Source organism: Salvelinus alpinus, chromosome 6 (genome assembly GCF_045679555.1).
Source record: "Salvelinus alpinus chromosome 6, SLU_Salpinus.1, whole genome shotgun sequence".
Lineage (NCBI taxonomy): Eukaryota > Metazoa > Chordata > Actinopteri > Salmoniformes > Salmonidae > Salvelinus > Salvelinus alpinus.
In genome coordinates this window covers 17,426,235-17,441,494 of record NC_092091.1, presented here as the reverse complement: position 1 = coordinate 17,441,494, position 15,260 = coordinate 17,426,235, and the positions used below count along the sequence as shown (strand labels likewise).

The following is a 15,260-nucleotide window of genomic DNA, read 5'->3' as shown; positions in this document are numbered from 1 at the left end:
GGACCCAGTTGCACAGGGCGCGGTCGAGACCCAGGGTCTATATTGAGCTTAATGACGAGTTTGGAGGGTATTATGGTGTTAAATGTTGAGCTGTAGTCGATGAACAGCATTCTTACATAGGTATTACTTTGTCCAGATGGGTTAGGGCAGTGTGCAGTGTGATTGCGATTGCGTCGTCTGTGGCATGATGGGGTGTTAATTATGTAATTAACTCAGGAACCACACCTGTGTGGAAGCACCTGCTTTCAATATACCTTGTATCCCTCATTGATCCCTCATTTATTTTGGCAGTTACCTGTACATTGCCTTACAAAATACTACATGAATTGGTTTGTATTACTCCACACGAGGACGCTGGAATCATTCTGCTGGAATCCGGTCATGTTTACGGTAGTGCAAGTGACGTGTCAATGGGATGATCTCAAATGTAATTCTCACGTCCTCGCTACTCCTCTGCTTCTCAAAAGCCATTGGATGAGAAAACCAGAGGTCCCGCCCCTCTTACCTTCTTCTCCAATGGGTTTTGAGAAGGGGACGATGAGCGAGGAGAGAGGCGCAGGGAGAATACAATTGAGATCTTCCCAATGTCTACCAAAGCATTGTGGGATTGAAACGTTGCTTGCAATGGTGACTGCTGGAGCCGTAGGAACTACGGGTAAAACTGAGAAATTTTAACCATATAAATGTCACTAGAATTGTGCTAGTGATGATAATCTATGACACCACCGTCTAGGCTTTTTTGTTGTGGACAAGCTTATGCCCGTGTCATCCCTTCCATTCTCTATGGGCAAAGTAGAAAACTGGAATATTGACTTGTGTCAGTGAACGCTTGCTGAGGTCCATACCGTTTTTCGTTTTCAAAGGGGCTGAATAAGTAGGCAAGGGACCAGTATCTTACGATTGCTTTATTATTATTTCAAGATTTGATATTTGGGTCGAATACATCATCCAAAATGTCGACTAGTAGCCCCGAAGCGGTGAAGAAATTACTCGAGAACATGCAGACGGATCTGCGGTCCCTGTCCATGGAATGCAAGAAGAAATTCCCCCCAGTCAAAGAGGTAGTTATGGCTGTCTGACGTTATAGCTAACAATTCCTCTCTTACTTTCGCTCAGTTTCACTCCACTGTGTGTTATGTGATGTTTTGCCACCTCACCACTGATTATACATTTCAATGCAACTGCTGATGTTGTGATGCGAGCGCTCGCGACATGTATCATAAATAGGAAGTCTAAATGGATCCTTGTGACGTTTCAATCTGACGTCACTTAATTGAAGTAGACATTTAAAACTGGTTGGGTTAGGTAAGGGTTATTATTAGGGTTTACCATCAGAAATAATAGGGTGATACCCAGTTGTGAAGGCTGCATGGTTGCTAGCCAGCAGATCTGTCCCGCTTGCTTACATCTGAACTAGGGTCAGACAACATACCTGTGTATATGAAGACACTACGGAGCCGGCACAAGCTATGGCTCGGAAAATGTATCTCAATCCAGGGATGAGAAATGCGTTGTACTCCGAATCGTCCCAGTATTCTAACTGTTACATCAAGAAGATTGAAAGACTATTAGTTTTCTGGAAATCTGGCTTTTTCATCCTCATACTAGGTAACAGCAGCCATTTTGGAATGGCAGTGTCAGCCAATTAGCTCCTTTGTTGTTCAACCATACATGCATTCCATAACGGCTGCTGTTCCTACTGCTAGCTAGCATGAGGATGAAAACAGCAGTTTACTTAAAAACTAGCACTTGTTCAATCTTCTCGGTTTAACACTTCATTTGGGATAATGGACAAATTGGAGTACAACGCATTTCTCATCCCTGGATTGAGGTACGTTTTCCGAGCCATATCTCGCACCGGCTTCGCAGTTTCTTAATATACACAGGAATGCTGTATGACCCTAGTGCAGCTGTAAGCAAGCGGGTTAGATCTGCTGGCTACATGGATGCCGAAGATTTTTATAACTAAGCCAAAGATTTTGGGATGCTTTTCCAAGGTCTAGGTGTGAACAGTAGCCAGTTGTCAAATACTGACTTTACATTCTATGATGGGACGTCCATTGTTTTGTGTGGATGTCAGAATCAGCTTTTTCACAATTTTGAGCTTCAATGATTTTCAAAATGAAGATGCTTAGTGTTGCCACTGCATTGGTCAGAAATGCTACATCCCAAGTGTTGTGATTAATGGCAGAATATAAAAATTTTCTTGGCTTGACTTGCACGGTCTGGTTCACTTTTTTTAGGGGAATGTGAACACAATGCTCCCCAGGTTGGTTCATCATTATTCCCACACCATGCACTAGACTACTGCAACACAATTGCCCCTGCCATAACCCAGCACATTGGTGCCACGAAAGAGAGATGTTGATGTCCAGGTTCGCTGGAAAAAAACGTGCCTTTTTTGGGTATTGATTAGCAATTGTCAAGGATCCACAAAAATGTCTATATATATTTTATATATATAGTGTGAGAAGACACCATATTTGGTTGGAATTGCAACTAAGAGTACAAAATCAATGCTAGTTCTTAGGCAGTAGCTTACATTGGGTGTACAATTTTCAGTTACAGCATTATTTAATCTGCAGTATCCCTCTGCTATTTATTCTGTTAATTATAATCAGAAGATAATATTATTAGGTCTTATTTTAACTAAATGCAATGTATTAGCTTCCAAAATTTAAGTAGGTATATTTAGCGGTCCGATACGTTCTGTTCAAATGTCTTGCCCTGCACTTTGTAAAAACCAAGAGTGCATTGAGGTAATGTTGGAAGAAATATCCTGGTTCCCTTTTCTAAAGAGCAATGTGAATGCAAAGAGGACTCGGACGTGAAAATAGGTGAAGTGAACTGGCAAATGAGTTGAGTCTTTATTCAAAAGTAAGGTTAGTGTGAATAGAAAAATAACTGAGTTCACTTTAAAAAGGACTGAGATCGGTTCTTTTAAGAGGACTATATGTGAAAACAACTATGATGCCTGGTCTACTTCATCAAGCTAAATATTTTCCATATGGGAGGAAAGATATGCCTTTCAAACTGAGAATACTGCTATCTAGCGTTCCTCTCTAAACTAGCTAGAGATAAGCTGCTCCTTTCCAGATGTCGATCTCACAAACTGTCCAAGGTTAAGCTGATGCAGGTTTTCAGTAGAAATTGGAATGATGCTCTTTTTTTTACTGCATCTAGCTTACATGCTGAGTACTGACTGTCTCCATTTTACCACAAGTGCTTGGACTATGCCTTGTGGTATTCATTGCATCAATTGGCTTATCATGAGAACAATACTGCGGAGGAGGTTATGCTCGTGCGTTGTGTTTTACAGTACAAATGCCTGAAGCATTGCCACAAGCATTAACCTAGTCCTCTGGTAAGCCAAATGCAGACACTTGTTTACATGATGTCACTTTGCCTAAACACACCAGACCTGTTTTGTTACTTACCTATTTGCTTGATTATATGTGACTTGTTTCAGGAAACTAGGTGTATGTCGCGCGTCACTATTTCACAGGAGAGCCATTTGAGTGTAATGTTTTTTATTTGTATCAAAATGTGTTTTTTGGCAGAAATGCCTTCTGGAACATGTGAACTTTCATGTGCCTTAACAACAAACATGTATGTCATCTGTAAATACAAATACATTTGTTAAATTACAAGCCTAGTTGGTTTAGCCATGGAAAAAGCCAGCAACCTTCCCACTAGCCATGATTGGCTGAGATAATGAGTGGGCTGGACATACTGAGAGATGAGTTCGGATTGGTCTGCCATGTAGCATGCTTCTGTCTATAGCATGAGCTGGTCAGTGTGTGTAGGTAATCCTTTCTAACGCAGCTTTTTTGAAAGATATCACGTAGTAGATCTGCATTAGTCTTAATATCCACTTTCTGGAAGACCGAGTTTTGAAATCAGTGGAATTAGAGTATGACAGCTAAGGCGTTTGACTGCAAATATACAGACGGAGTAGAAAAGAGAACACACAGAAAGCTGTTGTAAAAACACCTGTCTCCAGGTTTACATCTTCAAAATAAGAGCTACCATGGCATCCGTGACAGGGAGGAGCGTGCGTCCATCCATGTATATGGATAAGATAGTACAGCTAGCTACATTTTCAGATATTACACATTTCTAATTTTGTCAGAAAGTCCTTTTTAATTTCAAGTTAGTGTACTGTTAGCTTGCTAGCTACGTTACTTGTATGATCTGTGTAGTGATATTATTTGTATCTCAGAGCCATTTGTAGGCTAGCTAACATTGAACCTGATTGGTTGGCTACCTGCAGATTCATGCAGGGTAGTGATGTTATCAGTTCGGATTATGGTTTATTCTTTTGCTAGCTAGCTACATGTCTAAACTAACCAGCTCTGCTAGGGCGAGTAAAATGGTCAGTGAGCTGTTCTCTCATTTGTCTCTGGAAGTAGCTAGCCAACAATAGCCAGTTAGCTTAGGTGCTTGTTGTTAGGTCAGAACGCTCTGATCAACCCTACTCCTCGGCCGGAGCGTCCAGTGTGCGCTCTGAATTTACGAATGGACAATCTGACAATGCTCTTAGTTTACGCATGCCCAGAGCACACTCTGGCACTCCAGATTACATTTACAAACACACCCATAGTATAACCAGCTTTTAGTCTTGAAATCTTTTGTTGTTTAGTACATGGCCTCACATGTGAATCCTTAAAGAGATGGGTGGGGCTAAAGCTTAAAAGGGTGTGAATGATGCTGAATGGGTGTAGACAAAAGAGCTCTCCAGTAAGTGTACCAATTCTACAACTTGATTGGAGTCCACCTGTGGTAAATCCAATTTATTGGACATGATTCGGAAAGGCACACACCTCTCTATATAAGGTCCCACAGTTGACAGTGCATGCCAGAGCAAAAACCAAGCCATGAGGTTGAAGGAAATCTCCGTAGAGCTCCAAGACAGGACTGAGCAATCAGGGGAGAAGGGCTTTGGTCAGGGATGTGACCAAGAACCCAATGTTCACTCTGACAGACCTCCAGAGTTCCTCTGTGGAGATGGGAGAAACTTCCAGAAGGACAACCATCTCTGCAGCTCCATCGATCAGGCCTTTATGGTAGAGTGGTCAGACGAAGCCATTCCTCAGTAAAAGGCACATGACAGCCCACTTGGAGTTTGCCAAAAGGCACTTAAAGGACTCTCAGACCATGAGAAACAAGATTTTCTGGTCTGATAAAACCAAGATGGCCTGAATGCCAAGTGTCTTGTCTGGAGGAAACCTTGCACCATCACCTACGGTGAAGCATGTGGGTGGCAGCATCATGCAGTGGGGATGTTTTTCAGCAGCAGGGACTGGGAGACTAGTCGGGATCAAGAGAAAGATGAACGGAGCAAAGTACAGAGATCCTTGATGAAAAACCTGCTCTAGAGCGCTCAGACTCTGACTGGGACAACGACCCTAACCAGGACAACGACCCTAACCACACAGCCAGGACAATGCAGGAGTGGCTTTAGGACATTTCTCTGAATGTCCTTGAGTGACCCACCCAGAGCCTGGACTTGAACCCGATCGAACATCTCTGGAGAGACCTGAAAAAAGCTGTGCAGCAATGCTCCCCATCCAACCTGACAGAGCTTGAGAGGATCCGCACAGAAGAATGGGAGAAACTCCCCAAATACAGGTGTGCCAAGCTTGTAGCGTCATACCCAAGAAGACTCGAGGCTGTAATCGCTGCCAAAGGTGCTTCAACAAAGTACTGAGTAAAGGGTCTGAATACTTATGTAAATGGAATATTTATGTTTTTAAATTGTAATACGTTTGCAAACATTTTCTAAAAAACAGTTTTTGCTTGGTCATTACGGTGTATTGTTTGTCGATTTGATGAGGGGAAAAAACTATTTAATCCATTTTAGAATAAGGCTGTAACGTAACAAAATGTTAAGTCAAGGGGTGTGAATACTTTCCAAATGCACTGTATGTTTTAGTGTAATGCACCAAATGCCTGTATCGCAAGAATCAAGTATATATCTATATATTTTTTTTTAATGAGTGTTTGTATTTTTGGTCTCGTCTCCTTTGCTCCTTTTGTGCTGTGTGCACTCTGCACCTTCCTACCCCCCCTCAACACCAGAGCTGTAATGTAACAAAATGTGGAAAAAGTCAAGGGGTCTGAATACTTTCCGAATGCACTGTACATTCAAGTTAATCAAATTAATTTGATTTATCGCCCAGCCCTAGATGCAGGGTGGTATACTGCTGTAGGCCTAGCTGTCAGAGAAATGATGCTGTCTCAGTCAGTCTCCACATTTGAGATGACTGCTCCTTTATGCTGAGCCTGTGCCCTTTCGGCCTCCACTCCAGACTGAGTCAGCAGGCAGGCAGGTATAACTCTGGCTGGCTTTGTTTGTTTCTCCTCAGACGTAGTCACACAGAAAGACTCAGCACTGCTCTGGGGACGATACCTCTACAGCAGGGATGGGCAACTGCCGCAGCCTTTTGTACGCCCGCAGACCAATTAAAAACATTTAATAAAAACATTTAAGATGGGGGTGGGGGTCGCAACATACTGTTGAGAGTTAGAGTACACGAGCTGCAATTTTGAAATTTGGTTATGCATCAGCAGTCACTCAATTTGCCAATGTCAGCAAAAAATATTATAAGTTAGTCTAGCAGCCAGCTATCTAAGCATGGTTGAATTACTGACTGAAGTGGGGCCCATTAATCATCAGTTATCACATTAAAAACTGCAAACATTTTCCTCCACCCTATGGCAAAATATGTAGAATTTAAGGCAGGGCAGTATGACATATCACAGTATTTCAATTTAGTTTTTACCATATTTTATGTTTTTTCAATAATACAAGTTCTACATTTGCTTTGAGTAATGCCTGACCCCAGGGTGGGGGACATACATTCTAAGTGATTTCCATTTTGATTATTTTATAATGTTCAAATAATCTTCAACCCAAAATAACTTTCTGCATTAATTTGAGATCATTTCCACACTGCCACGTACAGTGGCAGGAAAAGTATGGGAACCCTTTGGAATTACATGGATTTCTACATAAATTGGTCATAAAATTTGATATAATCTTCATCTAAGTCACAACAATAGACAAACACAGTCTGCTTAAAGTAGTAACACACACATAATTTTATTTTTCTTGTCTATATTGAATACATAATTCGGTGTCGGTTGGAAAAAGTATCTGAACCCCTAGGCTAATGACTTGTAGTCAGGAGTCGACTAACCTGGAGTCCAATCAATGAGATGAGATTGGAGATGTTGGTTAGAGCTGCCTTGCCCAATAAAATAAAAAAATCACACAATTTGAGTTTGCTATTCACACGAAGCATTGTCTGATGTGAACCATGCCTCGAACTAAAGAGATCTCAGAAGACCTAAGATTAAGAATTGTTGACTTGAATAAAGCTGAAAATAGTTACAAAAGTATCTCTAAAAGTCTTGATGTTCATCAGTCCACAGTAAGACAAATTGTCTATAAATTGAGAAAGTTCAGCACTGTTGCTACTCTCCCTAGGAGTGGCTGTCCTGCAAAGATGACTGCAAAAGCACAACACAGAATGCTCAATGAGGTTTAGAAGAATCCTAGAGTGTCAGCTAAAGACCGAAATCTCTGGAATATGCTAACATCTCTGACGAGTCTACAATACGTAAAACGCTAAATGAGAATGGTGTTCATGGGAGAACACCACGGAAGAAGCCACTGCTGTCCAAAAAAAACATTGCTGAATGTCTGAAGTTTACAAAAGAGCATCTGGATGTTCTACTGGCAAAATATTCTGTGGACATATGAAACTACAGATGAGTTGTTTGGAAGGAACACACAACCCTATGTGTGGAGAAAAGAAGGCACAGCACACCAAATCAAAACCTCATCCCAACTGTAAAGTATGGTGGAGGGAGCATCATGGTTTGGGGCTGCTTTGCTGCCTCAGGGCCTGGACAGCTTACTATCTTCGACGGAAAAATGAATTCCCAAGTTTATCAAGACATTTTGCAGAAGTATGTTAGGCAATCTGTCCGCCAATTGAATCTCAACAGAATTTGGGTGATGCAACATGACAACGACCCAAAACACAGAAGTAAATCAACAACAGAATGTCTTCAACAGAAGGAAATACGCCTTCTGGAGTGGCCCAGTCAGAGTCCTGACATCAACCTGATTGAGAATCTGTGGCTTGACCTCGAGCAGTTCACACCAGACATCCCAAGAATATTGCTGAACTGAAACCGTTTTGTAAAGAATGTTCCAAAATTCCTCCTGACTGCTGTGCAGGTCTGATCTGCAACTACAGAAAACGTTTGGTTGAGGTTATTGCTGGCAAAGGAGGGTCAACCAGTTATTAAATCCAAGGGTTCACATACTTTTTCCACCCTACACTGTGAATGTTTACACTGTGTGTTCAATGAAGACATGAAAACGTATAATTGTTTGTGTTATTAGTTTAAGCAGACTGTGTTTGTCTATTGTTGTGACCTAGATGAAGATCAGATACAAATTTATGCAGAAATTCAGGTATTTCCAAAGGGTTCACATACTTTTTCTTGCCACTGTAGGGCTGCACGATATGGGCAAAACATCTAAATCTTATTTTTAACCAAATGCTGCAATTGCGACTTGACTTGGAAATCAGTAAATTTTTTATAAATAAATTAAACCCTAATCTATAGATTTCGCATGACTGTGAATACAGATATGCATATGTTGGTCACGGATACCTTTAAAGGGGTGTGAATCAGAAAACCAGTCAGTGTCTGGTGTGACCACCATTTGTCTTATGCAGCGCAACACATCTCCTTCGCATAGAGTTGATCAGGCTGTTTTTTGTTGCCTGTGGAATGTTGTTCCACTTCTCTTCAATAGCTGTGTAAAGTTGCTGTATATTGGTGGGAACTGGAACATACTGTCATACACGTCTATCCAGAGCATCCCAAACATGCTCAATGGGTCACATGTCTGAGTATGCAGGCCATGGAAGAACTGGGACATCAGCTTCCAGGAATTGTGTACAGATCCTGGTGACATGGGGCCGTGCATTATCATGCTGAAATATGAGGTGATGGCGGCGGATGAAGGGTACGACAATGGGCCTCATCTCATAACGGTATCACAGTGCATTCAAATTGCCATTGATAAAATGCAATTGTGTTCGTTATCCATAGCTCATGCCTGCCCATACCAAAACCCCACACCACCATGGGGCACTCTGTTAACAACGTTGACATCAGCAAACCGCTCGCCCACAAGACGCCATACATGTGGTCTGCAGTTGTGAGGCCAATTGGACGTACTGCCAAATTCTCTAAAATGACGGAGGCGGCTTATGGTAGAGAAATTAACATTACATTTTCTGGCAACAGCTCGGATGGACATTTCTGCAGTCGGCATGCCAATTGCACACTCCCTCAACTTGAGACACCTCTGGCATTGTGTTATGACAATGCTGCACATTTTAACGTGACCTTTCATTGTCCCCAGCACAAGATGCACCTGTTTAATGACCTGTTTAATCAGCTTCTTGATATGCCACAGCTGGATGGATGGATGGATGGATGGATTATCTTGCCAAAGGAGAAATGCTCACTAATGGATGTAAACCAATTTTAGAGAAAAAGCTTTTTGTACACATGGAACATTTCTGGGACCTTTTTGTTTCAGCTCATGAAACATGGGACCAACACTTTACATGTTGCGTTTTATACTTTTGTTCAGTATAGAGCAAAACACTTGGGTGAACTGTTGGCTCGTGGAAAATAAATGATTATTCTAAGTCTATTGTTAAAAGTTAATAGTTGGCACTTTGAAAACAGTGTTTGACATGGCAACAAATAAACATGTCAGGGAGGAGTTATTGTGACAGGATAGGAAGCAAAGTGTTGGTCAGTGTTTCCTTAGCGATATCATGTAGCTAACATATTCATGCTTCGCCTATTCCTCTTTGATTTAGAAGATACTGTTGCACAAACAACATGCTGATTTAGGCCTACACAATCACTGGTATCAGGCTGTATAGCTAGCTACATTTGCTCAGGACATTGTTGAGCTAGTTAGCAAGCCAGCTAACTAGCGATTGGCATTATCGGCTAACACGACTTAGCCTCAACTTGCTACGAAAAAACAAACTAGCTGTTTGCAGATGTAAGAAACACAAACTAATAGTATAGAACGCTTGTGGATTTATATTAAGAATCAAAGTGGAAACAGTATCGTAGTCATCAACATTGTTGGATGTGCTTCATTGACCATGTAGACTGAACACAGGTGTCTCGTGGTCGAGTAATAACAGATGCACACTTTGAGTGACAGGGTGGGCTAGGTCTGTAGAAAGCGGCATGCGAAGAGAGGGAGAGAGCAGAGTAAACTATACAAATGAACATTACGCCGTGTGTATCACATTTAACAAACCAAACATTCAAATACCATTATAGAAGGTAAAGTAAAAACCCAAACCGGTCCATGCATCAATATATAGTAAAATACGGTATACCTCCCAGCCCTAGTAGAATCGCAGGAAATTAGCTGTAAAACTGCAAATGTTCTCTCCGCCCAATGACGAAATTAGTAGAATTGCATGAAATTAACTAGATTATTTTTGTCTTCGCTGTCACGAGGGGGGGTGCTAAAATGTTTTGCTCTCAAGGTGTTGGGGGGGGGGGGGGGGGTGTATGGATGCAGGTACGCAGACCCACGAGCCACCTCGCTTGACTTTTTTTTTTTTGTGGCCACCGTAGAATCTGTCTATACTAAGCCTGTCCTTTGCTGGGCTTTCTAAGTAGTCTGTTTTACATTTTGATCAACATATCTGAATTATCTTACATTACTATGGGAAATGAGAATGTCAGTTGTGCCCTTGAGTCTTTTTTTCTCTTTTCACTCAGATAGCCAGGTACGAGACACCTTGACCAGTCTTGCACACCCCTCTCCCATTCATTTACCTCTTTTACTGCAGTGCAGCTGTTTTCTCTCAGGTTTGTCTGGGTTAAGAAGGGCTGAGAAGAATCCTGTAGATCCTGTAGACCTTTCCTTCTATTGAGTGACAGCCAGCTAAATCAGTGGGAGCTTCTCTGTTGTGTTATGATCGCAGGTCTCTCTGTTGAGGAGTTACAGTGCTGTGTTTGTCGACTGTTTGAAACGTGGCTCCTCCTTCATACCCTGCCTGTATGGCTGACTTTGCCACACGGGTGTCATAGTCTGAAGAAATAACAAGCTGAAAAGCAGAAACTTAGTAGAACTGACAGAAGGTGAGACTAAGGTTTGGATTAATTGAATAAGCCCCTTCAATGTAGGCTATGCAGCAGCAGAATCAATGCGAAAATCTGCAGTGTGAGTTGCTCTCTCGACATGTGCTCTTCTGAGACAGCCTCTAAGCGGCTGAGCAAATGATGCTGGGCTTTAGGAGAAGTAGTGAGTTTGCATTCAGGCTGGTGCCCAACTTCATGAATAATTCTCCCCTAGGATAAAACATGTAGTGAAGTTAGGCCTATGAGTGTGACCTGGTCCTTCCACTATTTGTCTTCACGCTGCTGTAGTGTGGATGAACCTTCGCATTCAGTTGCTTCATACGCCCTTCACAGTGCGGTTCACAGAAATAGTTCTAAACTGCCAGCTTGTAATTTTGACTCATACTGATTCAGACTGAAGCTTCTCAGTTCTATTGTAAAGGGGAAGAAAGTCATGCAGTGTCAGGCCTTTTTGGGCTCAGTTAGAATTTTACTGGATAAGAGTGTGGGTGGGGAGGGTGGACTTGGTACAGAAAGACTACTGACTGAGCTAGCATGAATAGACTGGAGTGGTTTCATACAGTGGCTGGTCTGTCTGATGACCTAAATGACTCATAGGAGATCCATTCCACTCTCATCACAAACATGAAGAACGAGGAAATGAAGCCAGTTATTTCAAATGTGAAAGTGTGAGGATGGACAAGCATCCAATAAGCAGAATTAGGCTTATCCTTGTTGATAGTATTATTCATAAAGCCCAGGCTATATCTTCAACATTGTAATGAAGCTGTTTCCTTAAAGACCATTGACCATCCCTTATGATGTCATCTTTAATCATCATCACCACTATCATCTTCCTTCCACAAAAGGCTCCCATTCACATTCCATACTGAGTCCATTCACTGTGGCTCCTCTGAGCCCTGCTAGTGCTAGGCCCACCTAACCACAATGGCTGCTGTGTAAGGAGGGTTGGAGAAGGACCTTTTTTTAAAGGCAATTTATAACAAAGTTAACACAGCGTGGCCTTTTGCTCAACAGCACTGTGGCGAAATTCACTTGGAATGAATGTCAGTTGTGTGTCACAATCGTATACAGCCAAACAAGGAACATCAAGGGTGCTGCAATGGAATATATAGGCCTAACAGCCTATGTTCAGTTCTAGAGAGTGTGCTGATGGTCAACCTGTTATGTGTGCCGAGAAACACTAACTTCATTAGCCAAGGGGCATTTCCATGGTAAGAGTCATGCTGAGACTCAGTTTTGTCACTTTAAAATGTATGTCAAACAAAAACCAATGATTGCAAAGTTAAGCAATCCATACAACTCTATGCACAAGGACTACTTTTTTAACAGTTTACTTGAACAGTGCAGATGCAACGTTTTGTTACAGAATGACAGTTTGTGCTGTCATTCTGTTACCAAACTTTGCATCCGCACTGTTCTTCAAGTAAATGTGTTTTTGTAACATTTTCTGTGGAAATTGTTAAAAGTAGTCCTTGTGCAGAGTTGTATGATTTGTTTAACTTTGCGATCATTGGTTTCTGTTTGATGTACATTTTAAAGTGAAAATTGTGAGTCTCAGCATCACTCTGTTATTGTGGAATTGTCCCAAGATAACAAGAGTAACTTCATGATGAGAAAGCCTCCGCACCAAAGCTGCTGCCTATCAACGACACCTAGAATAAGAACCCCAACGGCCCTAAACGGCCCTTCCCCCAACACAGACTTTATTGTCTGTTTGTGGAGGCCTAACCTTGTTTGTGCTAGAGAGATGTCCTCAACAACAACACAAATGTATGTCACCCTGCCTGCCTCCCATTTTAGAAATAAGAGCAACAGCCAAAAAGAAAGGAGGACCAAGGCAGTCTTCATAGAATTAAAATGCCTTTATTTGTATGGCATGTTCAATGGAAACAAAGATGAAAAACTGTGTTTCGGCTGCATGACCTTTGTCAGGGAATACATGAGCCAAAGCCAATTAGTTGTCTTCACTGTTCTTCGTAGCTTCTAGGGTTATATTGATATCTTCATCTCTACACCAGCAGGATCGGAATGATTATTAGAACAAGTTCTGTGTGATTTTTAATGCCCTGTTAACGCCCTCCGCCTCCATCCACACTGAGGACAAAGGAGAGGAGGGAGACTTGCATTTCTCTAGATTATCTTTAAGTCGCTGTGTGGGGTTACGATAGGGCCTGTAGTTATACACAGTTTGGCCCAGTCCACACTCTGCAGTATTAAGGCCCTGTTGCCGGGTAACCAAGAGGTTCAAGAGGTCGCATACTGTCCAATTGACTCCCACCTCTGTGCGGCCTTGTGGCAGGTCAAATTAAATATAATTTGATATCACTGTATACCAGGCCAAACACAGCAGCATAGCACAGCAGGTCTGGTTAGAACAACAATAACAGGAAGTGGTTGTCACCCAGGCTGTCTTCCTACGTGATTTTACATCATATGAAGAGGGGTTGACTGGTGGTTGTTATTCATATCAAATGAATTACCTGCTGGAGTGTTGCACACTGTTCTTAAGCTAGACCCTTTGTGGTCAGATTTTAACTGCAAAAAAACCTGCTAAGCTCTGTGTGTTTCAGTATGGAGGAGAGGCAGTGACTAGAACAGGTTAACTGAAAGAAACCCTGCTAAGCTGTGTGTGTTTCAGTACTAGAACAGGTTGTCTTGTGCTCACACCAATCCAATATTTCTTCACTTTAGCTTGGAACAAGAATTGTGGGACAGGAATTGCCAGGAAACAATTTGACACTGAAAGTATGTTAACAAAGAAGTTAATGTAGGCTATAGGGAAAGAAGTGGAGGGTGCTCATCCAATGGGAGGCGAGGTACAACCCAAAAAATGTTAATCATCATTGAAAAGGAAAAGACGCAACGCTCGCTCACCATTTAAATATTCATTGTTTTATTCAAGCAAGGTTAAAAGTTGTTCTGATAAAGGCCATTGGGCTGAAATGTTAATCTTTTAACCTTGCTTAAATAAAACACTGCATTTTGTTATGGTGAACGAGCGTTGCACCTTTTCTATGTAGGTTATAGGCCCAGTCTGTATCACAGTGCACAGTCAGGTGTTAATGATCTGCTTGTTGTGGTTGGTTTCTTACTTTTTAACGGCCATGTTGGGAAAGGGCTTGTGAGTAAGCATTTCACGGTAAAGTCTACACTTGTTGTATTCGGCGTATGTGACAAATAAAAATTTATTTCGATTTTAATTGTTTTATTCGATTTGACTTGGGGATGGGAGAAAAAGAACGAAGGAGAACGAGAGGGAGAATATCTTGACCAAGCTGCAGCTGCTGTAGAGCGATAGAGACCTCTGTAGACTGCTGAAAGCACAGCATGATCTCACTATGTCAGGCAACAGAGCTCCACACAAGAGAAATCACTATGGCTCCCAGTGTCTCCTCTCCGGTAACTCAAGGTTAACTGATTAGTGTGTCTGGCCTTGAGGATCATTAATAAGGACTAGGAGACGTCTACCTCAGTTATAACAGTGCATATAGAGGTGGTAACGTATCGTCAGCTGTCTTATCATAAGGAATGTATAGGTACAGTAAATGTAAACTTAATGTGTCTCTGTTCTGTGCTTTTCTAGGCTGCTGAGTCTGGGATAGTCAAGATCAAGACCATCGCTGCGAGGAATTCAGACATCTTGGCAAGTGAGTGATTGAGGGAGGGGACACTCTTATGCCTTGTGTGTGTTTGTTTGTGAGCGATGTTTTGGCTGAGCCAATATCCAATCACATACAGAACAGTGATTAGACCCCATTAAAACAAGCTAAGGAAAGGAGGATGCATTCTAACAGAGTAGTCTTATTGTAGATGTTTGTTTTAGAACAGCTGTCTAATGTGTTAACTGCATGCCCATGTATTGTCTCCTCTTTAGCTCTGAAGGAGAACAGCTCGGAGGTGGTCCAGCCGTTCCTGATGGGCTGTGGCACCAAGGAGCCCAAGATCACCCAGCTGTGTCTGGCTGCTATCCAGAGACTCATGTCCCACGAGGTGGTGTCTGAGGTGAGGAACACAGGACCACTAACAAAAGACTGATATGC

At 42.0% G+C, this 15,260-nt stretch overlaps 1 protein-coding gene across 4 annotated transcripts in view; it reads left to right on the top strand.

Annotated features, from left to right (window-relative positions):
* Positions 1-596: 596 nt before the first annotated feature.
* The window catches only part of LOC139578267 (protein MON2 homolog), a 52,204-nt gene continuing 37,540 nt past the window's right edge, over positions 597-15,260 (top strand). For 2 of the 4 annotated variants that reach the window (XM_071405659.1, XM_071405658.1), the window contains exons 1-3: positions 597-1,061; positions 14,804-14,867; positions 15,095-15,222. In XM_071405659.1, the coding sequence (XP_071261760.1) occupies positions 954-1,061; positions 14,804-14,867; positions 15,095-15,222 (300 nt within the window). In that variant the 5' untranslated portion in view covers positions 597-953. The remainder of the gene's footprint in view (positions 1,062-14,803; positions 14,868-15,094; positions 15,223-15,260) is intronic. The other 2 variants (XM_071405661.1, XM_071405660.1) reach the window with 1 other exon arrangement.